The sequence below is a fragment of the Maniola hyperantus genome, chromosome 15 (assembly GCF_902806685.2).
Source record: "Maniola hyperantus chromosome 15, iAphHyp1.2, whole genome shotgun sequence".
NCBI lineage: Eukaryota > Metazoa > Arthropoda > Insecta > Lepidoptera > Nymphalidae > Maniola > Maniola hyperantus.
In genome coordinates, this window is record NC_048550.1 from 13,773,738 (window position 1) to 13,801,283 (window position 27,546).

The window sequence follows — 27,546 nt, forward strand, 5'->3', positions numbered from 1 at the left end:
ATTACGTAAAAAGTTGCAGTAGCGACAGCAACGAGACAGCAATGAGACAGTTCATTTGCTGTCTCTCTTCTTCTTCTTCTTATTTTGCTTTGTGGCTATTGCTGTCTCTCTCTAGCCGCTGTTTTGACAGCAATGATCGCGAGATTTACGCCTGTCGCGAGTTACATACCTAATCACCCCGCCCGCCGCCGGTCGCCTCTCGGCTGGCGAGTCCCACATACCTTCCCTCCAGCTGGTTAGCTAGCTGGCTTTCAGAGGAAGGGACGGGGGGGGGGGGAGACGGGGGGGGCGTAAACGCATTTCTCAGCGTCAAAAAAAAGCTTAGTTGGTTGGTACCTACGTAGGTACTTTCGATCTCAGAAAATCATCCCGCGAGATTTTGAAAAAACCTAGATTTTGAAAATACCTATTCACTGAATCGCTTGGCGGGACGTTGTGCTGGCCGGTAGGGTGGTAACTGGTAGAGTTACGATCATATCAGTACCCTTATTATACATGCGAAAGTTTGTTTGTTTATTGGTTTGTTGGTTTTTTGGTTTGGCCTTCAATCACGTCGCAATGGTGACCTGGAAGACCTGGAGAGTGACATAGGCTACTTTTTATCCCGGGAAATCAAAGAGTACCCACGGGATTTTAAAAAACCTAATTCCACGCGGACGAAGTCGCAGGCATCAGCTAGTATACTATTATATTTTTCAGGGTTTTATCAAAGCAGGTGCAAACAAAAAAATTAACAACTCTAATTAAAATGTTATTTATTTTAAAATTATTCATTTAATCACAGTTCGTCAATACTTATAACTAATTTTAATTTAATTTCATCTTTACATAATTATCAACATTTTTTAAAATTAAATTATAGGAATGACATAATAAAGCTCGGCGCAAACGGTCTACTTGTTACATAGACGTGGCCAGCACGGCGCGGCGGCGACCAATGTCAATCACCAACGTTGATAGAATTCGAGCATCGAAATAAAACACTGAGTAAAATAAACCTATAAAGTTCATTGATTGAAAGTCAAAATTTCACTACCATAGATTTTAATATCGCAAGTTATCCGCTTGGAGCGCTGGCTGTAGATATAGACGAACTTGAGCTTTAAAACAACGCAGTTTTGGTTCATTTTACTTAGATGCTAAAGTAATTCAACACTTTATTTCCATCAACATTGGTGAGATGTACAATCTTATACTATGGCTACTTTGATGATTTGCAAAATAAGATTGATTTGGTTGACAATCAATGATGGCCGCGCACTCCCATTCTTACTAGATAATAGTTGTCGTGCGCATCTTGCAATAATAACGCTCAGAAAAACATAAGAAAAATACAGCTGCTCGCCAAGGCTGTGACGCTCACTACCTATTGGCTGCAATGCATTGTTGCAACAAGAATCCCACAAATTCAGCCAACCACAACAATTGAGATTGTAATAATGATTTATGCAGTTTTCCCGCAATCGACCAGCAGAATTACGTTTTGGAAAAGACGGATTATAAGTATCTGCTTCAATATTCAGACGCATTTAATTCTAATGGACGGACGCTAACAATTTTTTAGGAAATCGTACTAAACTTTCGCAGACATCCGATATGTGGCGGTCTGACAAAAGTCAGTGTAAATCGGAAATCACTTCAGATATAAATCAGTTGTCTGCGTGAACTCTAAGCTTAACAGGAAATAGCGTCATTATTATTAATTATGTTTTAATGTACAAAATGACTTAAAATAATATAAAATAATGTACCTAGTTACTTAATTATGAATTAAATTAAATAATATCTTAAATTATTAACCATCTTCTAAAGTACCTACCTACCTATCTACTTTTGCTAGTTTTGTTGTTTATAATAATTTTCTCACTCTGTACTTACCTATTGTGTCCATGATAAAGTCTCACATAAAGAATTATTTATTAGGTAGGTAGTTATGTGGGTTATAAATAAATTACTTAGAAATATTTTTTATAGACTACCCGCATCTTTTCTTTCAAAATTTTGATATTGGTTTTCATCATAATCATCACTTTTCGCGGCCCATAAATTCTAAGACAATCTTTGTATAGTCCGTACAAAATGACTCCTCACGCGCCATTTTAACTCTATGGGTTTTCTATGTCAAAAGTACGATTCACCTGGATTCACCTTTAAAAAAAGGACTAAAATCGTACCTTTGACATGACATTTGACACAAAAAGTTAAATTGGCGCGTGAGGAGTGAAATTTTACTCGAGAGCGAAGGCACTTTGACGTTGCTCAGACTTAAAAAGATTCAGTTAAAACGAAACTGGTTTATGTCAGCTATAAAACGCTATCTCGTTTTAACAGTGACTAAATAAGTCTGAGCAATGTCAAAGTGCGCTCTGTAGATTTCAGCCTAGTCTGTACCTACTAGCGATGGGCGATTTAGTCGAATAACAATCGATTGTTTTTCGATTGTTCGACTGTTACTTAGCGCGCGGGCCTGGAACGAATGTATCGAAACTCGAGTGCGAAATTGTGTAATTGATTGATTTAATTTTCGATTTATTGGTTCCAGACCGTGCGTTCGTAGACTTAACAATGAACGAATCGAACAATTTAACACTCGATTGTTGATTTTTATTCGATTGTTTTTATGAAGACAGTAAAACGACAATCGATTGTTCAATGACAATTATTCGATTCATTCGATTGTTTTTTTGCAACAATAGCTGATCGGCTCGATGGCTTCAGTTCTGCACATCACAGTTGTAGTTGCAGCATCAAAGCTGAGTGAATTGCTTCTCATTCTCGATCTTCCCGTTGGCCTTCATCGCGAGGTTGACTTCGTTGCGGCGCAGAGAGCTGTTCCAGATGCCGTACGTGAAGTATATCGTGTAACCTGGAGAAAGAAAATATATTATATTACATACAGAGTGTTTGATAAATCATAATAAGTGTAACATGACAAATGGGGTACAGTACTGCCACTTTTACTACTAGCGCAATTGAGGATCTATGGCAAGAGGTTAAATACCTACCCCATGATCGGACTTGCGCTTTATAGAGTACTAGATGATGCCCGCGACTTCGTTCGCGTGGATTTATGTTTTTAAAAATCTCGTGGGAACTCTTTGATTTTCCGGGATAAAAAGTAGCCTATGTGTTAATCCAGGGTATAATCTATCTCCATTCCAAATTTCAGCCAAATCCGTCCAGTAGTTTTTGCATGATTGGCTCTCTTTAGGTCTTTGAATATATTCACGCAAAAAATCATGTCGATCCGTTGTGCCCCTCGCGCCTCTCTACCCGCCTTCTACACTCCTGTCCCTGCCGGACTGCCGCGGCCGTCGCCATTATTTTAATTTCGTGATATCTCCTAAGATATTATTCTAAATGAAATGATACAAAGGGCTGGTCTAAATTAAACACTTGAGATGACGAACAATTTTGTTTTAGACCACATTTCAAAATCATAAAAATGGTTATTGTGAGCCTACCGTAAAGTTATATGCTATCGCGGACTTTTTTAGAGCTGTTTAAGAGGAACACTGGCCCCGATTCTCTAGTCTCTCTCTAAACTAAATTTAAAATATCTGCATCCTTTTCTTTTTACTAATGCTAAAAAAGGAACGGAACATGACTTTCACATTTAAAGACTCTAAATTTTAGTGCACAATACAAATTTAAACAGTAGGTTCGCGAGTGCGTGCTAAAATCACGGGTTTTACCATCTAAAAATTTAATTTAGAAATGTCAAACTGCTTCTGTCCTTTTCATATTACAATAGTAAGAAGAGGGTGCGAATACTCTAAAATTAGGTTGTGCTTAGAATCGGTGCCAATACCACTCAACATTATTTTCGTGTAACTTTAACCATAAGCTCACAGATGAGACATGCCCAAACATATAATTGAGACACGAGAACTTCCTTTATTTAAGATAAAATTGAAAAACTATTGTTAGAAAAGACATATTATTCGATTAATGATTACCTTGTAGAGAAATTTTAGTTTTATTTTAATTTTTGACATTTGTAACATTATCATTTAAATTTGTATTTTTTTGTGACTAAGTATTTAATTTGACTAATTTTATCAAAACTATGTACACGTTGTTCGGTATATCATAAGTCATAACATATTGCATGCTAATAGGCAGAATTTGGCTGTACCTTTTTGTTTTGTAATATCTGCACTGTTTACCCATATTCGCAATAAAGAAATTTGAATTTGAATTTGAATTTGAGACGATTTTTTTCACATTATTACAATTTCCGTAGGGATCTCAAATTTTTTAAAAATAAAATATAACCTATATCACTAAGGAATAATGCAGCTTTCTACTGGTGAAAGAATTTTCAAAGTCGGTTCATTAGTTCCAGAGATTACCCCCTACAAACAAACTTATAAACATTACCTCTTTATAATATTAGTATAGAATAGTACACAATGGGGCCAATTCTCTTGTACACAATCTCTAAACTAAACTAAATTAACAAGTCTAAATCTAGTGCTATCCTTTTCCGCAAGCATTTATAAAAAAGAGAAATTGTTTATAAAAATTATTATTAAATTGCATTTATAAAAAAGCAATAGATTTAGACGTGTCATTTTAGTTTAGTTTATAGATTGCGTGCAACGGAATTAGCCACATTTATAGATCTAGGCGCACTCACCGATAGCTAGCCACAAAATGAATCGTATCCAAGTCTGTTGGTCGAGCTGCACCATGAGGTACACGTTCATGCACACGCTGAGGTACGGGACCAGCGGGACCAGGGGCACCTGCGGAATACATACATAAACATTACAACCATTACAATCACTGCTTTTGCATATTGCAATTTGCTATTACAATCAATTAGAACCATTACAATTATTCTCAGTCAGAGTTTGTGACAAGATTTTTTCACCCAAAAAAATAGTACTTAGTTTTACAAAACAAAGAAGTGTTTTCGGACGATTCACTTAGCCACGGCTCTAAGGCTGAGATCTATAGAGCGCACTTGGACTTTGCTCAGACTTAAGATTGAGTTAAAACGAGACAGATTTATGTGCGAGATATAGCTCTGTCTCGTTTTCGCTCACATAAATCTGTCTCGTCTTTCATGTCAGTCTGAGCAAAGTCAAAGTGCGCTCTATAGATCTCAGTCTAAAATCACTAAAATTTCACCATGTAGACAGACGCCACGCCTCAGCTCTGACGGTGTGCGTTGTGCTTAACAAGATACTGACCTTGAAACTAAGGTTGGCGACGCTCGCTCGCGGCTGGCGGTACATCACCAGCAGCAGGACCAGCAGTATGCCGCCCAGCACGCCCACGCCCACGCCCAGCGATGAGTTGTCCTCGTGCCACCGCAGCAGTGCGCACGTTATTAGCGCCGCTACGACTAGAAATATATAAAATACTCGATGAAGCCGCGACGTCGTCCACGTGGATTTAGGTTTTCTAAAAATCCCTTGGGAATTATTTGATTTTCCGGGACAAAAGTCAAAAAGGGATGTTCCCGGGATATAAGCTATTTTTGCACCAAATTTCATCAAAATCGTTTTAATAGATTGGGCGTGAAAATGTAACAGACAGATGCACACGCTATTCAACGAGCTGGGATAATTAATATGTACTTGTGTACTTGTAATATAACATTTGATTACATTTGTAATATTATGTTGACATGAAGATTATGTACTTGCTTGAGTACCTATCTTTTTCTTTTTTTATAGTGCATTTATGACATTTTATTACCAAATACGACAAGGTGCTTGAGTAACTTAATAATTTTTATGCCATTTTTAACTAGTATTATCTAGATTATAATATGCCATATTTTGTACAATCATTTTATTATTGTATTGTTCTATGCCGATCTGACTTTCGTAAGCGCTTGTAATGAGTCTAAATCGAAATAAATACAAAATACAAAATACAAAATAAACACCTCTAATTTTTCGGAGTTATAGGGGTTTGTAACAAGCAAAATATCACTTGCTTTAACGGCGAAGGTAAACATTCGTGAGGAAACCTGCATGCTTGAAGTAACATTGCTTCGTAATGTTCTCAAATGTGTGAAGTCTGCCAATTGGAACTTGGCCAGGTGTGCTGGACTATGGCCTAAACTCTTCTTTTTCTAACAGGAAACTCACGGTCGGTAGTAGGCCAGTGATAGGTGGATGATGAAATAAACGAGTCTTAGGGGTTTGATCAAATCACTGATTTCTTCAGGGAAATGGCAAAATCAAATTATCGTTTTAACATCTTCGTCAAATTGTTTTAACGTCAAATCCCTTAGGGATAGTATGATCAAATCCCGGATTTTACTATTTCCCTGCGATATAAATACATAACTCACAGAATATGCATATGGTGCACTTGGCGATGGTGGAGGACAGCGATGTGGGGTGCTTGAGACCCAGCAGGTTGAAGGTCTGCCTCACCACGCTGTAGGGGGTCTCCGGGACCGCCTTGCCGTTTAGCACCACTTGACTCTCTTCCTCGTACCTGAGGGAAATTAGCGAAACAGGTGAGCTTTATTATCTTTATTTAGCTACAAAGAGTAAAATGTAACTCCTCACGCGCCATTTTAAATTTTTGTGTCAAATGTCATGTCAAAAGTACGATTTTTGAACCGTACTTTTGACACGACAGTTGATCTATATAGTTAAAGTTGCGCGTGAGGAGTCATTTTGTATGGACTATATGGTAAGGTACTGACGAAATGAATCGTAGCAGATTAGCCAATTAAATAGAAAAAACTCAATATTTTATGCTTATTTTTGTGAATCAAATGAATTTTTCATTTACTTGAAGTTTTGTCGGAAGGGTGGTAACTAGCCGCGGCCGATGTTTCCCACCAGACCAGACCAAAGACAACTTAGAAATCACTAGGTAATTCCCAAATTACTCCTGCCGGGAAACGAACCCGCGAACCACTTATCGCTCACCCACGTAGCGCTCACCCCTGCGCCAGGGACCTTGGGAGCGCAGTCGCCATTAGGTCGTTGAAAATATAATGTAACTAGCTGATGCCCACGACTACGGCCGCGTGGAATTAGGTTTTTAAAAATCCCGTGGGTATTCTTTAATTTCCCGGGATAAAAAGTAGCCTATGTCACTCTCCAGGTCTTTATCTATACCCATGCAAAATCACGTCAATCCGTTGCACCCTTGCGACGTGATTGAAGGACAAGCCAACAAACAAACAAATAAACACACTTTCGCATTTATAGTAAAGTGCTGATTTTACCTCAATATAAGCACGCTTGTCGCTACAATGGTGTAAGCCAGGAGCGTTCCTATGGACATCATGTCAATCAGCTGGTTCAGGTTGAAGATGGCTGCCATTATCGCTGGAACAAAACACATATTTTCTCGTTTTAGTCAATACATTTGTGTAAGCATATCAGAATAACAAGGTTTGCCGCTTTGGTTCCTGTCAAAATTTGATGATAGGGAAACCACTATCATTTGACAGGAACCAAAGTGACCTTGACGAAATCTGACTCCGGGAATATGGTAGTTCTTGCGAAGTACGAAAGGCAAGTAGACTAATTCCTTTGAGACAAGACCAAAAGATTTTGGGCAGGCACTGATGCATTTTTCTGGTGCATCTGAGATCCTGAAGCTTCATATGATTAAATATAGAAAGGCCGAGCTCGATTAGCTTTAGAGGATTTCCCCCGAAAAGGAAGAAAGGGTGAGGTTAGAGAAGTTAGAACTCCTCTGAGAGAAAACGAAAAAATGACTACCACCAGCAGTAAGTCTTTCTGCCTGGTATTGATGGCTGCTGCAAGGTGAAACAAGAGTCCACCTAAGTCCATGACGTTATAACACACGGCATTAGGAAAATATTATGCCGAGAAGGCCCGAGAAAGGTCTTAATTAATACCGTGCCCAACTCTGAAGTCTTCGACCTGGCGTCGATGGCTGCCAAAGGGTGGAAAAACACTTCATCTGCACCCTTCACGTGCATCACCCTTAGCAGAGGAACATGCAAAGTCTCTACTTACTACAGTAGAGCCCGCTAATAACCGTCGCCAGCAACGAAGTTTTCGTCCTGGTATAAATGGTTGCTAGAGAGTGAAACACTTCTCCATGTGACCCCATGGTATATAGCACTGGACAAAGGAAAAATTTGCTGTCCAAAGAAAATCCCGTCAACAACTGTGGCGTCATCAATATGGCATTAATGGTTCCTAGAGAACGGAGCAGTACTCCGCAGATGCAGAGGGGATATGTGAAGAGATTTCTACTCACCAGAGAGAAGCCCACTAACAACCGTAGCCAGGAGTGGAGTCTTCGTCTTGATGTTGATAGCCGCCAGAGAACGGAACAGCACTCCATCTGAGCCCATGGCATATAGCACCCTGGGGAGAGGGAACATGGCACCAAGCAGGCTGGTACAAAGTGCGAATATAGCTCCAATAGTCACTATCCATTTGATGACCGGCATGCCTGATTGCTCGAACACGTGAGGGAAGGGTGCGTCCGCGTCCTGAAATAAAACAGAATATAGCTGTCAAGTCAGATATCGTTATTGGATGGATAAAGACACAGTATTAGAATTTCTGCAATGGAGACATCATAACTTAACTTAGTATTCATTTAATTATAATATTCATTTTGTATTTTATAGCTTAGGTGTATTTTTCATGTTTAGGTTAGGTTATTTTAATGTACGACTTGTTTTATTTAATGCTCGTTGGGTAAATTGGCTGGCTTGGCTGTCAGTAAATTGAGTTAAACACGAGACCTATAAAACTCGATAACATATTTTTATGTAATTTTAAGTGTGTAATTCTGTGGGCGGTTCTTTGACAAATAAAATAAAAATAACAGGTGTCGGATAATAGATGCATTAGATAAGAGTGATGACAACAGGGACACCACAGAAAAACGATTTTCAGGGAGATCCTGAAAACGGTTGAAGAAAATTAAGAAAAATTAACATCTTGAAAGACGGATGTTATAGATGTTACAGAGGAAAATTGTATGGGAGAACAAAATATACTGGGATTTAACTAGTGCCAAAAATAAAATATATGTCTCAGAAAGTGGACATCACATTTTCGGGGATGAGTGTATTTAAATTATAAGCTGAACCAAATCTAATGTAATGAGGTAATATTCTGATACGTATTTCCAGTTTCCACGTGCATCGTTCACCATTATCATTTATAATTTTTTATTGATTCAAGTGTTCATTATATAATTTTCCGTGTCAAATTAAATTCTTCGCTGAATTAGCTTAGTAATGCTAAATTAGTATTATTTTTATCATTTATTTTCTTATGTAAGTATCATATTGAAGAATGTAAATTTAAAAAAAGAACAGCCTCTTAAGAAAATAGAAGATAGATAAGAAGTGAGAAGAGCAGAAAATGTCTCTCACTTTTTTTTAAATTTATAGACTAGCGTTTGGCTGCAATCAAACCTGCTGGCAAGTGGTGATGCAGCCTAAGATGGAGTCTTGCTTAGAATATGCCTATTCACTCCTGACTTGAAGGTACCCATATTAAAATTGGAGGGGAAAACTGATGCTAAAAGGGTGGTCAATTTTCCATTCCATTATAATAGTAGGATAGAAAGATCTAAATAATACAAACCTGCAAATAATAAGGCCACATCATCGTCAAGACGGTCGCAATGGTGAAGTACGACACGAATATGACCACCAGTGACATGACGATCGACAGTGGTATATCCCTCTTTGGATTCTTGGCCTCTTCACCCGTAGTGGCCACGCAGTCGAAGCCCACGAAGCCGAAAAAGCATTTAGCGGCCCCCGCCATGACGCCGGCGACCCCCCACGGCATGAACCCCCCTTCGCCGGCTTTGGAACGGTATTCCTCTGGTATGTCTTCAACTTTGATCCTCCAGTTTGCGGGGTCACCTGATAGGAGATAACTGTTAAGTACGTTATTCATCATCATTATCAACCCATTGCCGGGTCACTACTAATCACAGGTCTCCTCTCAGAATGAGAAGAGTTTGGCCACAGTCCACCACACTGACCAAATTCGGATTGGCTTCACACACCTTTGAGAACTCTCAAGCATGTAGGTTTTCTCACTATATTTTTCTTCACCGTTAAAGCAATTTGATATTTAATTGCTTTAAATGCGCATGACGTAAGTACATAAAAATGGGATTTTGGATTTTTGTTAAAAATGAAGAAAATATATTGTGTTTTAGGGTTTTTGGAAAGTCCCCGTAGGACTAGGTTCTTAAAGTTGTAATAGGGATAATTTATCCTGAACTTACTTTTAATAGCACCCGCAACGACAACTATAACCACGGTGGCCATATTGAGGGCAGTAAAAACATTGTTCAGTTTCGTCGACTCGCTTACACCAATGCCAAGTAGGACTGTAAAGAGAGAGATAGAATCAATGAAGATGAAACAAAGGCATCCCAAGAGTAGTATTATGGCGTCTCTCGTGAGGTCTTTTGTATTTTAGGTATAAAATTCATGTACTAAGGATGATATTAAGTGGATCTAGTATCTACATATATTTTGAGAAGGATAAACATAATGAATGAGATATCAACGCAGTGTTTTAACCAGGTTCATAAAGTTAATAAATACACTGTCCAGTAACTTGAGATCTTCAAGGTCTTTGAGGTTTTCTTTATAACGTAGCCTCTCACTAAGAAAGAATTTTCAGAAATTCTACCCCAGAGAAGCCGGGGCGGATCAAAAAGTTAAAAATATTATTGGTGGCAAGATAGTGAACACCAAGAAATCGAGATACTTAGGACATAAAATGTATAGCATGTATGGCCATAGTGTGCAGATACTGTTTATGTAGTTGGCCATGTCCACGGACACATTGGCCATGAGGATGACATTTTCCTGTTTATAATAAAATGCCTTATTTATTTCGAAAGATACATAAAGATCTTTTACTTACCCGCTATAAGTAGCACCAGACCAAACGCGAAGAAATCCGGGTAATCAGCCATATAGGGTATCTTGATCGGCGCGATGTTGGCCATAGTGTTGGCCATGGTGTTATTGCACAGGCTGTCGATGTAGTTGGCCATGCCCTTGGCCACGCTGGCAGTGCCGATGACGTACTCCAGGATGAGGTTCCAGCCGATGGTGAAGGCTATGAACTCTCCGACGCTGACGTAGCTGTACACGTATGCGGAACCCGCTTTAGGGACCCGCGACGCGAACTCTGCGTAGCACAGCCCTGAAAAAGGTAAATTTTGTATTTTGTAACTATCCATACTTAATATTATAAATGCGATGTGTCTGTCTGTCTGTCTGTCTGCTAGCTTTTCACGGCCCAACAGTTTAACCGATTTTTATGAAATTTGGTACAGAGTTAGCTTACATCCCGGCTTCTTTTTATCCCGAAAAGTTTTTTTTTTTTTAAAGAATATTAGCCATATTAAATGACTAATATTCCCATTTCCTCTCCAATTAAGCGTCAGGCTTGTGCTAGGAGCAGGTACGACAATAGTGCAACGGGCGGGATTTGAACCGTCGACCTTTCGGTTTTCAGTCCACTCCTATACCGGTTGAGCTATTGAGGCTCTAAAGTTAAAGAGTTCCCACGGAAGTTTTAAGAACCTAAATTAACGCAGATGAAGTCGCGGGCATCATCTAGTCGCACAATTAAGTGGGTATTCAACAGGCAGATCAAGTGTATTATAAACCAAAGTGATTTGTCAATGACCAACTGACATACTTTACGAGGTAAAATATTCGTATCATCTGAGCAACCTACCTCGAAGGCATCATTCGTTTATTGTGTTACTAGATGACGCCCGCGATTTCGTCCGCGTGGATTTAGATTTTTAAAAATCCCGTTGGAGCTCTTTAATTTTCCGGTAATCCTTTCCCGGGATGTAAGCTAACTCACAGAGTTTTGATGAAAATCCTATATCCTTCCCTGTGGCGGATTTGCAGTCTTAGCCGCCCTAGGCCCCAGGTCATTTCGTAACTTAGAGTATTTAAACTTATAGAGAGGAAATATCTATGGTTTTACCGTGGACTTTTTAACACAGAAAATGGCGGCGGGGGGGGGGGGGGGGGGGGGGGGGGGCTTTGATCTGTCTGTCAAAATACAATCCAATGATAAATAGGAGTGCGAGCGCAGCAGGCGAAATTTCTAACTTACAAAAAAAAGTGATTTGTATCACGATTGGCCGCCCCTAATATCTAGCCGCCCTAGGCCAGGGCCTACTGGGCCCTGGCCCTGGCCTTAGGGCAAATCCGCCACTGATCCTTCCCCGGGATGTAAGCTAACTCACAGAGTTTTGAATGAAGATTTTGATGATCGGTTAAACTGTTGGGGCGTGAAAAGACAGAAAGACAGACAGACAGACACACTTTCGCATTTATAATATTAGTATTGAGTATGGATTTTTGAAATTAGGGTACCCTAATATTGGGGGTAGCCCAGCCAGTTGGTATAGCGCGCTGGACCAATGTCTCATTAACATCGAAATGAAGTCATTTTGACGTCAGCCGAAATAAAAATATACCATACAATATACCACAGCTCAAACTAATGGACATATCGGGCTGGAATTTGGCATGCAGATAGCTGTAATGACATAAAAATCCGCTAAGAAAGGATTTTTGAAAATTCAACCTCTAAGGGGGTGAAATAGGGGTTTGAAATTTGTGTAGTCCACGCGGACGAAGTCGCGAGCATAAGCTAGTATCACTTAAGCTTTAACGGAAAACCTGCATGCCTGAGAGTTCTTCATAATGTTCTCAAAGGTACGTTAGTACTATTATATTATATTCTGTGTCAAAGTCAAAGGTGAGTGAAGACCGAAGTCTGTCAATCTGCATTTGGCTAGGCGTGGTGGACTATGGCCAAACTATTCTCGTTCTGAGAGGAGACTCATGCTCATATCGTGAGCCGACGATGGGTTGATCATGATGGTGAATAACAATTATTTTATTTACTTTTGCGTTTAACCAAGGCTTTATAGCAAACATTCAATAAAAGATTCTGGTTTCTAAAGACCGGCATAAAAACATTACTATTACATACCTAGTCATGTAAAAACCGGTCAAGTGCGAGTGGGACTCGCACATGATGGGTTCCGTACTATCGTACAAGAAATTTAATTATTTTTTTTGATAAAACTTAAATGTCCCGTATCTTAGGGGTCTTAATATTTACACTTTTCAATTGTTTTGAATTTTCATGCACTGTAAAAAATTGGAAAATTAAAAAATATGTCAAATCACTTGACTCTCTAATGGGTGATGTCAAACATTAAATTATAGTTGAATTTATGTTTTCTTACACTTATCTAATCTTTTTTCTTTTTTTTCTTACCTTTGTGTTTCTTTCACAAGCTGTTAGTTCTAAGTTCTTACGCACGACTTATCCGTCTAAATTTGCATGCTGTAGCCGCCTAAACAGTCCGACAAGGCTCTTTTGGCACTTGAATGACATTGACAGGGGGGCGCTGTTTGGAGAACAAAGGCTTAGACTATTCAATCAAGAACAAAGGGGACACTTGACGGCAACATTAATTCCGATTTTTTCCACGCGCCAAAAGAGCCTTGTCGCTCTGTATATTAGACAAGGTATAGTAATAGGGTTCCATTGCGTTGGCATCCCTAAAAAGGAACCCTAAAAAGGAGGCAAATGTAAGCGCGAATGTTACTTACTATATTTAGTAAATTTTTTACTTGTTTCTAACAGGTTTATAAAAAATATCTGTGTATTTGTTTGTGGTATAAAAGCAGGTATTGAACCGAGCGACCGCCGAGTTTCTTGATCTTTCGTATCAATAGGTACCTACCTACCTGAATAGGTCATACGGTACATAAACAGGCCATTAAAGAAACCGGCCGAATTGAGAACCACCTCCTTTTTCGAAGTCGGTTAAAAAGTAGTCGTAAATTCACTTGACGATTCGAATTTCGAAAGGACTTTGTGAAAGTTTAACAGCTTTCTATTATATTTTTCATTCGTCTTTTTAGGGTTCTGTAAAAAAGACCTAAAGGTTCTTAAGACAATTTCCCTGTATATCCTATGGTTTTGGATTTCGTCATACTGTCCCAGTTAAAAAAAACCGGCCAAGTGCGAATCAGACTCGCGCACTGAGGGTTCCGATTAACAATCGTTTTTTATCGTCATATTTTTTTAGTTGTATCATTCTCTTATTTTAGAAGTTACAGGGGAAGGGGGGGGACATTTTACCACTTTGGAAGTGTCGCTCGCGCAAACTATTCAGTTTAGAAAAAAATTATATTAGAAACCTCAATATCATTTTTGAAGACCTATCCATAAATATCCCCACACGTATGGGTTTGTAGAAAAAAAAAATTTTGAGTTTCAGATCTAAGTATGGGGAACCCCAAAATTTATTGTTTTTTTTTTCTATTTTTGTGTAAAAATGTTGATGCGGTTCACAGAATACATCTACTTACCAGGTTTCAACAGTATAGATCTTATAGTTTCGGAAAAATGTGGCTGTGACATATGGACGGACAGACGGACAGACGGACAAACGGACAGACAGATATGACGAATCTATAAGGGTTCCGTTTTTTGCCATTCGGCTACGGAACCCTAAAAACACGCTGTATAGTCAACGACAGATCAAGATGACAATCGCGGTACGAGGCGGGTGGACATGGCCACCCCGCACACACGCGCTCGCACGCACGGCGCGGCGCACCGGGCTAGCGCAGGGGCTGTGCGGGTGTGTGGCACGATTGCCATTTCAACCTGTCGCGTACTATAGGTAGGCACTAATTAATTAGTTACCAGCAAACGCAGAAGCAATAGCAGCAACTAGAAAGCTGAGGGTCACGGCCGGTCCAGCCACATCCTTCGCGACCGCTCCAGCGAGCACGTACACCCCCAGGCCGAGGGTGCTGCCGACCCCCAGAGCGGTGAGGTCTAGGAGACCCAAGCATCGTGCGAGCTGGGTTGAGCTGTCGCCGTCGTCTAGCTGCTTACAACGCCGCAGCACGTTGAAGATTCTTGTACAGCTCATCTGGAAAAACGGATTAAGTAAGTAAGGAAAGCCTGGCCGCCCTGGAGCACCGCAGAGACGTAAGCTCTCTTTGCCTGTTCTATCGCCTCTATAATGAGTGTTCTGAGTTGTTTGATCTCATTCCACCCTCCTTTTTCTACAACCGCACCGCACGCCACCGCAAACAATTCCACCCTCACCACCTGGGTGTCTGGAGAACTTCGACCACACGTTGTGCCAGATCCTTTTTTCCACGCACATGCAAACTGTGGAATCAACTCCCTTCGGCGGTGTTCCTCGGGTGCTACAAATGTTCATGGGCGGCGATAATCACTTAACTGATGTTACCCGCCTGCTCGTTTGCTCGCTATCTCTATTTTAAAAAAAGTACCTAGGTATCTATTACTAAGTATCTAAGTTTTGGACACGCGGTGACCGATCAATTGACAAAAAACAAATGACAAAGTTTCATTTCCCAAACAAATTTTGCCAAAATTATGAATCGTTTTATGATCGTTATAAAACTTATGTTTCTACAAATAATTCACTTGATAAAACAAATTACCAGACAAATTTTTATTTCATAAAATATCATTTGACAAACAATTGATTTCTTTAATCGTGTTAATTACCTAGTAAAACAATATATCGCACTTTTTTTAAGAGAGACCGCTTACTATAATGGGGGGTCTCTTTCCATCCAGAAAAAAGGAGGGGTGGAAAGAGACTCTTCTCTTCTCTTCTCTTCTCGACGGGCCCCGGCCGACGAGAAGAGACCACCACTATGGTGGGGGGTCTCTTTCCTCCCTCCCGCTCCCCACCATCAAGAGCGAGCGAAGCGAGCTCGGGACTTGGGGCACTCCGATTCGGAACGGTTAGGTTAGAAGGGGATGGCGGGGTCTGTAAGACCCCGCCATCCCCTTCGTGGGTTATTTCTTTTTTTACCACCCAGAAAAAAGGAGCCCCGCGAAGCGGGGCTCCGTCGACGGGCCCCGGTCGACGAGAAGAGACCACCACTATGGTGGGGGTCTCTTTCCTCCCTCCCGCTCCCACCATCAAGAGCGAGCGAAGCGAGCTCGGGACTTGGGGCACTCCGACTCGGAACGGTTAGGTTAGAAGGGAATGGCGGGGTCTGTAAGACCCCGCCATCCCCTTCGTGGGTTATTTCTTTTTTTACCACCCAGAAAAAACCGCTCCCACCATCAAGAGCGAGCGAAGCGAGCTCGGGACTTGGGGCACTCCGACTCGGAACGGTTAGGTTAGAAGAGGATGGCGGGGTCTGAGACCCCGCCATCTCCTTCGTGGGTTATTTTTTTTTTCACATCCAGAAAAAAGGAGCCCCATGATATTATTGCTGCGTTGCATAGGGGTTTGCATATGTTGGAGAGCTAACGAAGGACCAATAATAATTATAAAAATTAGGAAAAAGGGTGTTCAGTTGCTCAGAGTTTCCCAAAATCTACAACTTACAAAACTACCACTTACCGCTTGATTTGGAACGTCCAAAAATCACCAGCACACAAAGGGATGGACGTGGGATTCGAATGTTTTTGTAGTTGTATTTCTCACGCACGGCGTGGGGAGACGCTCTGTATGTATGTACGACCGTGACGCACGGTGACTTGCAACGGACAGTTAATGCATCACTAATGACGTGTGATGCGAATATTGCGGTCCAATCTACCAATCAGATTAGCCCATGTCCGGCGCGAGAGTGGCTTGTATTGCTAGCTGAAAATCTCGAAAAACAACTGGCTTTACTGAACAGCATATGTATGCAAAACAGACTTTTTGTGTGTTTTTTGTTAATTAGTTATTTTATCAAATAATAAATTTATCATCTATTATTTTGTAAAATCGCGAATTTGAAATAATACATTTTTAAATGATATTTTAACATTCAGCAAATTTGCAAAGTAAAACATTTGTGAATAAAATATTTGTCAAATGATCTTTTGTAAAATGATATGTTTGCGGTATACGACGTTTGTGATTTGATTAGTTTTTCAAAAGTTTTTGGTGAACTGATAATTTGTCATACGTTTTTTGTCATTCATTAGTGAACCTGGACATTGGCATAATGTGTTCAATATGTACCTTCACGCAATAAGTAAGGGGGGTGAAAGGAAAAGCTGACTGACTGATTGACTGATCTATCAACGCACAGCTAAAACTACTAGATGGATCAGGCTGAAATTTGGCATGCAGATAGCTATTATGAGTTATGACGTAGGCATCCGCTAAGGAAGGATTTTTGAAAATCAAGCCCTAAGGGGGTGAAATAGGCGTTTGAAATTTGTGTAGTCCAGGACGAAGTCGCGAGCATAAGCTAGGTACGATACCTATATAATTTCGTTTTTTTTTTAAAGGAATATTGGCCATGTTAAATGACTAATATTTCCCTTTCCTCTCCAATTAAGCGTCAGGCTTGTGCTAGGAGTAGGTACGACAATAGTGCAACGGGCGGGGTTTGAACCGTCGACCTTTCGGTTTCAGTCCACTCCTATACCGGTTGAGCTATTGAGACTCTTCATCTTTCTTTTACATGATACAAGTTAAGCGCAAATGAAAAATTCTTTTAATCACGTACTTAGTATTAATTGTTTACCTAGCGTCATTCACATAAAGTAGCTAATTACAGGCGAAACAAAGCCTCGTAAACGGAGAATTATCGCTCTGTTGATGATTGCTATTGATAACAATACGTTATCAATAGCAATGGCTATTTCGTTTAGCCTATTTTACTTTTTGAAATATGACATTACCTTCATAGATTAATGTAAGTTTGAACGAACCGAGGTACGTGAGCTAGTTTCTCCTAATATACCTAACAGACGTAAACCAGTCATGGTTATCAACTCAATGAAACCTGCATTAGTATGCAGTAGGCAGGTATGCACTATGCATAGAGTTGAAGCCGAACAGACAAGCCAGTTTAGCCGGACATTTGGGTAAAAAGGCCGGACAATCTTAATTTTTCAGTCTTAGTATAACAAAAAAAAACAAGGCTTTTATATTTTTTTAAATCTCAAATTCTAATAAAAGAACAATAAAATAAATGAACCAATCTTTTTTTAATAATCACTTATTAATACTACTTATTTACAAAATTAAACAAACCTAATGAATGAACCACTCCTATTTAAATAATCATCATTCTTCAAACCTACTATTATTGCAAAATGTAAAAAATGGTCAAATTTAAAAAGCCTAACAAAGGCCGGACAGGCCGGACACTGTCTAATCTGGCCGTACACGCAACCAAAAAGCCTGACTGTGTCCGGCTATATCCGGACGCCTGGCAACACTAACTATGCAGCATTGGAACGGTCACTCGTGTAGAGTAACCAAACCACTAACCACATCTGGAGTTTCCAGATATTATGTCAGGATTATGTAAGTAGGCCTTTTTTGTAAAAGTCAAGTGAGTTTAAGTTTTTTAAAAATAAAAATAGCGAGCAACGAGCAGGTGGGGACCCACCTGAGTGATTACCGCCACCCATGAACATTTGCAGCACCAAGGGAACTGTATATTTTACGAACGACATTGGTTTAGTAAAGCAAGTAAGTGAGGTTGGTGATAAATGAATAATTAATTATTTACGTCAACAATAAAAAGGAATAAAAAATGTTTTATTTTTAAATCAGATACAAGTTAGCCCTTGACTGCAATCTCACATGCTGCGCGATTGCGGGAGAATGACAGGTACAATGTCACGATCGCAATCACCTCTTATTGGTTGACGCTCGCTTACTATTGGCTACAATGCATTGTTGCAACAAGAATCGCACAAATTCAGCCAATCACAACAATTGAGATTGTAATAATGATTGATGCAGGTTTTAGGCAATCGCCCTACTGGTGGTCAGTGATGATGTAAATGTTGTCAGGAATTGTCATGCTATTTGTATCTGCTTGATGGTTACCCTACACTCAGGCTGGCTGGATGGCTGAGTTTGTTGTGGGCTCTTCTCAGACCTGGGCGCGTTTGGAACCCTCGTAGCTTTAGTTTTAAGTTTGCGTTATAATTATCACCACTATATCTTACAAATCTAACACTATACCAGACAATCAATAAGAGTAATTTATTACCTATTTTGAATAAATCATTTGACTTTGACTTTGACTTTGACTTTGACTCAGCTGTCTCTGAGGTTAGTGAGGTTAGTGAGGTTAGTAGTGTAGTGAGGAGAGTGAACTAAGCGTTACTAGAGTGAGCTAGCGTTACGGTCAAGGTCATGTGACGTCAGTCGTCACGACTCGCGTTGTGACCGTCACGGTCACGCTTGACTACGATCCCATCTGCCTCAGTCATTTGTATTGAGTACAAAAGATTGACGGTCAATCGGCGTGACCAGTGGTCACCAATTTTTAGTTTCTCGTAAAAGTAAAATATGTATGTTTATGTAAGTTGTTTTAATTTATGTACATATATCTAATCTAATCTAAATCTAAATAATTCGTAAATATATGTATAAAAGGAAAAGGTAACTGACTGACTGATCTATCAACGCACAGCTCAAACTACTGGACGGATCGGGCTGTTTGGCATGCAAATAGCTATTATGACGTAGGCATCCGCTAAGAAAGGATTTTTGAAAATTCAACCCCTAAAGAGGGTGAAATAGGAGTTTGAAATTTGTGTAGTCAACGCGGACGAAGTCGCGAGCATAAGCTAGTTATTTTATATTTCAGTTCACTCCTAATTCTAAACCTCTGCTGTCTATATTAGGAACTGGTTTGTGCACAGTAAAGCATATCAGTTATAATAAACAATGAGTTGAGAATGACATTAATTGTTTAAACAAACATTGAACAATACGAGAATAATATTATAATCCGTCATTCTTTAGTAATCCGATTGAGATAACTACATTAACTCAAACAACCGTGTTCATAGCTCACAATCGCTGCTTTGTTAGGCACAATGCACACCTACAGAGTGGGGTGGAGCGGAGCGGAGGCGCAGCGTCAATCTTACAACTTAAAATCCGCTTTTGTTGTTGACACGGTATACTGAAATCGGTGTAATGAAAACAAAAATTGGTCAAGTGCTAGTCAGACTCGCACAGAAAGGGTTCCGTACAAGAGTACTTATGTCGTAAAGCTGTGGTAATAGGGTCCCGTCGTTGGCAGCCTTCGGGTACGGAACCATGAAAATGCGTAAAAAATACCCATAATAGGCACCAATAGTACGCGACAAGTTGAAATAGCAATCGGGGAGGGAACGCCCCGCACACCCGCACGGGCGGTGCGGGCGAGCGCGGATGACGTGCGGGTGTGCGGGGCGTCCCTCGTCCTCATACCCCCGTCCCCCATTGCCATCTCTACCTGTCGCGGACTATAGTTGAATACTTGAACAACTGAATAATTATTCAAGATCCTTATTGAGAGTCATCGAACTCATTCGTAAATCGTGCAGAATTTATTCATAATTACTATAATAACATAATATTTATGTGTTAGGTACCTACCTGGTTACAGTACACGCCAGACAAGCGTGCTGCGTGACTACTGACAACCACCTTATATTTTACTATTGTTTAAGTACCTACCTACCTACTTAAATGAAAATGAAGAAGGGCGCAGTTCGGTGCTTCATACAACGTAAGAGGGTGATTACTACATTATTTGATATTGTACGCTCAAAACTAAGTATTAAAATATCGGGTTGTCTTGCCATTATCTAGATTTATTGATATAATATAAGACATTGAAAAATATTGATGTTAAAGTTATGACGCTCGAAATATTCCTATTTTAACACTAAATTTATGTCAACTTTGGACGTAAATCTTGGGCGTAAATGAATAAGATTTGGGGTGCGAAAATTTTACAAACAATTTTACATTAGACATACTTTATTGATTTATTAGTTTTAATATAATTATAATATAATATAATTAGTTACTTTGCAAACATATATTTAGTATTTTTCTCTCAAAAATACTTTTCCTAAATCATCAAAAAAAAATCCTCATCGGGTCACACTGTTTTGCATTGCAACCTTTTTATCCACCACACTGCATTGCAACCTTTTTATCCACCACACGGCATTGCAACCTTTTTATCCACCACACTGCATTGCAACCTTTTTATCCACCACACTGCATTGCAACCTTTTTATCCACCAGATTCAGAAAGCAGAATCTATGAGAAGGAATACGCAAAACCTAAATTTTAATCTCAGGTTTTCAGACACGTTTAAGGTAAAGTTAGTAATACTCACAGTCAAAATATCCAGTCACAATAAACAATAAAATAAAACGGGGAAAAAATTAAAAATCACGGCGTGACAAGTTACCAAACAGTGACAAGAAACTAAACAGTGACAAAGGTAAACGGAAAGTGACTTGGCAGAGCATTTGTTTGATCTGATTATGTTACAGCCGCAATAAGCGCGGTAAACACAGACACAATGATAACCATTGGCGGTAAAGTTATGGATACATAATGGGGTATTTGACTCCAATTTTTTTATTACTTTATTATAAACTAGGATAAAAATAATGAAACGTAAACTGAAAAAACTAATTAAATCGATCAAATAACAAAAAAGTTATAGGCATTTAAATATTTCTGATTAGACAGACAGATTAGAGAGGGATAGAAGACCCTCCCACTCCAAAATTACCTGTAACTTTGTAAATCTTTGTTGGATTTTAATATTTTTATTCAGCGTACGTCATTATTTTTATGCTAGTTTATAATTACTGATTAAACGAACTTACCTGTAAGTGAAGTTCTATCATAATTATACGAAGGCTTCGTACGAAGAGATTATATGAACTAGGTAGTATACGCATAGATAGTAGATACCGTCCACTTAATTGAGATTTTTATAAAATATATTTTTGAAAAAAGATTTGATTGATATAATGTCATCCTGACGCCCGTACGCCTTACTCATTTAGTTTAGAGTTTAGCCAACAATTCGCCTCATATTTTACGATTCAGGGTAAACGCGTAGCGTGAGGGTGGGAGGGTTATAATCTCTTCGTACGAAGCCTTCGTATAATTATGATAGAACTTCACTTACAGGTAAGTTCGTTTAATCAGTAATTATACTTCATGCTTCGTACTCGAGATTATATGAACTAGGTAGACTTTTAGAGATAAGACTCGTAAAATATGAGGAAGCGTATGGTTACAAGAAAATGTTATAATTTTTTTATTATAATTTACCAAACCATAAATGTTCCTCTAATTATAAACAATGTTATTGAGTAATATGAATCATTTGTAACAATTTTTGTTTCTATTGAATCATTCATAATAGCTCTGCTAAAACAATCATTATGAAAGTTAGCAAACGTTTGGGAACTTGAGCTCCAGCCTGCAGTTTTCATTATTTGATCCACTGAAACACCTGACCTTTACGCAGCAGATGTGGCAGCATGCCGGGTGCTATGAGCAGTAAACGTAGAAGTATCAATTCCGCTTTGGTTCAGGGTATTCTTATCCAACGTGATAAAGTTCGTGAACCAACCGACTTATGAGGCTTTTTTAAAACTAATAAATAATTAGGGATCTGCATTCTCCCGAAGTGATTTAGTAATTTCAAGGTATACAATCATTGTCCTTCCCGGACTAATCTGTGGTTTTTCTTCAAAAAATGGAATGACTAATAAGGGTTAGTTTGTTCCAACCCTAAATGTTTTAATAAAATCCGGGATTTTTATTTTGATATCTGATGGAGATATACTGATGTTACAAACTTCTATTTTTGATAATGTTTGCATTCTTTGTGCAGTTACGAGTGCTAAAAGCGTAACTCATTTTTTAGAAATTGTTTAAAGATTTAAGATTTGATTGGAATATAAGTTGTGGTAATTTAAGACCAACGACGTATCCCAAGCATCATCATACTTTGCTCACGGCGGTCTAGAACGAAACGAAACGATTAAAAAATCTTTTGATATCCTCGTTCTCAGAAAATCTTTCACAATTAATCAACGCTGACCGATATGAATTTAATATCCCATATGGAGCACCCTGATTATATATCGTAGTTGAAAAAGCAATAACATCAGGGATTGATACTTCATACATATTCAAATTATTTTGATTACAATAAATGAACCACTTTTTGTAGCACCCTTCATACTGTTTATAAGTAAGTGTTCTCTGACAAGGAGCTCATAACGATACCCAAAGATGAATCTGGAACAGTTCTTCGAATCCTCGCCTCGCGGATAAGATTCCTGCCACCAGGGAAATTGAGTCGCGTATGTGGGGGCGACTGCAATCATTTAATAAGATTAATCCATCGTCAGCTTAAAACATTAACATTTCTGACACAAAGGTCTTTAAACAGTAGATACCATAGCTGGCTAGGCCAGTATGGAACAATCATTATACCCTTGGCATTATCAGAAATAGTTTTACGCAACTATTTCAAAATCATAGTAAATGGAGGAAATGCATAAAAATAAAGGTTAGTCCATGAGATAGTAAAAGCATTTACTGCGTACGCATCTGGCTCTCTGTGCCATGAGACGAATCTCTGACATTTATTATTTAATCGACTTGCAAATAAATCTATGTTTGGTGAACCAAACTTGAATATAATTTGTCTATAAGAGTAATCTGCAAGTTGCCATTCAATATCCGGATGCGTACGCCTAGATTCTTGGTCTGCTTCAAAGTTCTTCGACGAGCTAATTAATATATGAAGCGAAAACCTACAATTTTCTGCTTTCACACCATTGCCAAAGCTGTTTAGTAACCTTTATCAAATGTAGAAATTGAATACCTCCCATTCGATTAACGTATGAAATTGCCGTGGTATTATCAATACGAAGGAGGATCTGTGTGTCAAATAGTTCTCTGGCAAATATTTTTAGACCAATGAAAACAGCTAAAATTTCCAAATATGTAATTAATATGACGATTACGTTAATCTTCACTCCATAAGCCACTAGCTCCCTGATCTCCACAGGCAATACCCCTCCCAGTCGTTGAGGCATCAGAGAAAATTTCCAGGTCATAGTTATCTATTGTAATTTTACATACTGGGTGGTCAATAGTACGATCCCACCATTCAAACTGTATGTGTGTATGTATGTCTTAATGTAGGTATTTGGTATATTCATGAAATTTTCATAATCATTACAATTTTTATTTTTATTTATTTAAACTAAGGTACTTAGATCTTTCAAAAAGTTTTGGTGTAAAGCCAATCGTACTGAACAGCAGGGCAGGTAAAAACCAATAAACCAGCAAAACTAGCAAACATTCTAATTTTACATCGTTTTATCTTAGACATTTTATGATTTCTACTTTGATTATATTAACTTTTTCTTTCAGTAATGTGACCTGAAAATTTTCTGTGTCAACTATATCCTAAAAACATGCAAGTTTTAGATGTATTTAAATTACTTTTCTCAATATTTATAATGAAACCCAGATTCGTAAGCAAGTTGCTAATTTGTTGTCAGTTTTGAGAACAAGTTACATAGTCGTTGCCAATAAGACAAATATCATCTAAGTATATAGTGGACTAGTGTCCGCATGTGCTCAATAATTTTATTACGGGTTTCATAACTTTAGTGAAGACAAAAGGAGCAGTATTTAAGTCGAAAGGTAGGATCCTAAATTCATAAATAGAGTCATTAAACTGGAACCTGAGATACTTTCGATCATCCTCATGTATCTTTATTAAAAAGTATGCATCCTTTAACTCTATTGTGCACATAAAACTATCTTTTGATATTAATTTTAGTAAAGTTCTTAAGTCTTCTTGAAATGACTCGTATCTATAAATTTATTTAACGTCTTTAAATTTAAAATAAAGCGCATCTTCCCATTTGGCTTAGGTATTTAAAAAAATGCTAGACAACTATTGGTCCGATCTAGCTTCACATTTTGAAATACCGCCCAAAGCTATTAAATTACTAATAGCATCCATAAAATGTACTCTTTCTTTGCTAGAATATAGACGGTTACTAGGAGGTACTGTTTAGTGTTCGTGAAAAATGAATTTTGTAACCCTTGATGTATAAAAGAACCACCATAGGGCCGTTAGTTATCATAGAGCATTCCTTATAGAATAAAGATAGCCTAGCTACCAGCAGGTTTTACCATATTGAACGATGTTTGTAGCTCGTTCGCTGCTGTGGATTCTGTGACTGCTTCGAGCAGTAGTCTTGTCGACTGCGTGTCGAGGTTCCGTCGGCCTGCGAGCCGGACCCTGACCCTTCCAGTTTAAACTTCTTGCAGCATTTGAGCAAAGTAGTATTTCTCTCTTTTGAGGATAATAACAGCGTGATGGCTTCTCCTAAACAACTAATAGCCGAAGACACGTATTAGCTTGTTTGTTTCCTATTGCTTTATTGCATTTTGCTATAGCAAGTATATGAAAGAGCTGCTTTAAGCTCTTCGTTTAATATTGGTGGATCTATCAGCTTGGAATTTTCAGGAGTTAAATATCTTTCATTTAGCTCCTTACGCTGTTCCCTTGTTAGACCCACAGTGGTCCAATGTTGCAATCTAAGAGCTAATTTTTTCTTTCTTTTTGTATTTCCTTACCATGTTTTTATCTGTAGTTGGTTCTATACCCAGAATATCCATTAACTCACTATTAAGTCCAGAGTTTTCAGCCATGGGTATTTCCAATAGATCTCCCGAAGAACCACGCTCCGGAGGAAGTTTCGGCGCAGCTCCCTGATTGGATAGAACCGCACTCGAAGTACCGGGGTTAGTTCCGGCTCCTGTTCTGAAACTCCATCTAAGATTGGCGTGACGTAATCATTGTCAGCAACCTCCATGATGTCTAAAATCAACATGTAAAATACATGTAATTAAACGACGTATAAAGACGTTCAGTAAACAAAAAATGATGTGCTGATTTTGATACACAGCTATTTCTTCTCGTACTGTCCGCATACTATTTCTTATAGTTGAAATAGACTCCTCCTTAAGTTAATCATATGCAGTAAGAAGCAGTCCCAATGCAAAAGCAAGAACTGCCCACAAACTGACAAATAAACAGTAAGAAACAGTCCCAATGCATAAGCAAGTACTGTCCACAATACTGTGTGTTTCGTAAGAAAACTCATTTGTTCAGGTTTATTAGCTATCACGAGTAAAATAAACAGTAAGAAACAGTCCCAATGCAAAAGCAAGTACTGTCCACAATACTGTGTGTTTCGTAAGAAAACTCATTTGTTCAGGTTTATTAGCTATCACGAGTAAAATAAACAGTAAGAAACAGTCCCAATGCAAAAGCAAGTACTGCCCACAATACTGATAAACAGTAAGAAACAGTCCCAATGCAAAAGCAAGTACTGCCCACAATACTGTGTGTTTCGTAAGAAAACACTTTCACTCAGGTCAGGTTTATTAGCTATCACGAGTACAATAAACAGTAAGAAACAGCCCCAATACAAAAGCACGAACTGTCCACAATACTGTGTCCCTGCTCAAGGGTTAATTATATCATGTATCTCGTATAAATATTGAAGATAAGATGTGTTTTGCGAGAGTTTCTTATTTTGAAATATCTTGGGTGCAAAATCTGTTCCTGATTTAATGGCTTTTGCCGACTTCAACGTTTCGAAAAGGTTCTCACCGAAAAAAAACTTGTCAATCTTTGTATTTTGTAGCTGATCCTGAAGCTCTTTCTTAGTATAATACATAATATTTTCTCCTTGTGACAGAGTCAGTGTGAAGACTATCGGAAAACATCCGAGCCGCGTCTGTCAATAATCTGACCACGACACATTTCTCGAGCACTAATAAACACAGTCGTAATATCCAACCTTACCTTGATAATCCATCGGTGCATTTTGGGATGTATGATGGATGTATGTGAAATCGATGACGAGTCAGAATCATCCGAGTATTTATAATTACGTTTGTAGGGTCGGCGCTGTTTTCGTCGTAATTTCGTTTCTAATCGTTTAATTTTCTTCTTAATATATTCACATTTATCACCCTTTCGTTTAGGCATTGTAAAAACGTTATTTGTTTACCTTTTTTACAGTTTAAATATCACTTTAAATATCCCTTTTTAAGATAAAATAGGCGAAGGCGTAGTGGAACGGTAGCGCACTAAAAAGCGAATGAGTAAGGCGTACGGGCGTCAGGATGACATTATATCAATCAAATCTTTTTTCAAAAATATATTTTATAAAAATCTCAATTAAGTGGACGGTATCTACTATCTATGCGTATACTACCTAGTTCATATAATCTCGAGTACGAAGCATGAAGTATAATAAAGTAATAATATTTATCAAATTTAAAAGTAGGAAAATACCCAATTATGCCACAATAAGTAGGTAGGTAGGTACTTAATTTATGTTTAAATAAAAACACAAAAACACGAAGGCCAAAAGATACTCCCATCCGGAAGCAAAAGCAAATTCTAATCTAATGAGAAGATCAAATTCCAAATTATTTTTAAAAATAACTTCTAACTTTAAAACTACTGGAGCGTTTTCGATGTGATTTTAATCGTTATATATATTTTTTTAGCTTCAAATATAAATAAAAATTATCAAAATTGGTCAAGCTGAACCGGATTTAATTTATTTTTAATCGAATATCTCTTCTAAAGCATAATATATTTCAAAATGGACAACTAATTCAGGCTTGTCGTCATATAATTGTCT

At 38.5% G+C, this 27,546-nt stretch overlaps 1 protein-coding gene across 3 annotated transcripts in view; it reads right to left on the reverse strand.

Moving 5' to 3' along the window:
• Positions 1-738: 738 nt before the first annotated feature.
• Positions 739-27,546, reverse strand: part of slif (cationic amino acid transporter slimfast) — a 40,916-nt gene continuing 14,108 nt past the window's right edge. For 2 of the 3 annotated variants that reach the window (XM_034976517.2, XM_069503635.1), the window contains 10 exons: positions 14,718-14,949; positions 10,878-11,162; positions 10,228-10,332; positions 9,570-9,856; positions 8,221-8,458; positions 7,211-7,313; positions 6,317-6,465; positions 5,202-5,356; positions 4,643-4,751; positions 739-2,866 (listed from right to left, as the gene is read on the reverse strand). In XM_034976517.2, coding sequence (XP_034832408.1) covers positions 2,748-2,866; positions 4,643-4,751; positions 5,202-5,356; positions 6,317-6,465; positions 7,211-7,313; positions 8,221-8,458; positions 9,570-9,856; positions 10,228-10,332; positions 10,878-11,162; positions 14,718-14,949 — 1,782 coding nt within the window. In that variant the 3' untranslated portion in view covers positions 739-2,747. Of the gene's footprint in view, positions 2,867-4,642; positions 4,752-5,201; positions 5,357-6,316; positions 6,466-7,210; positions 7,314-8,220; positions 8,459-9,569; positions 9,857-10,227; positions 10,333-10,877; positions 11,163-14,717; positions 14,950-21,158; positions 21,256-27,546 lie in introns of those variants that run through there. The other variant, XM_069503636.1, reaches the window with a different exon arrangement.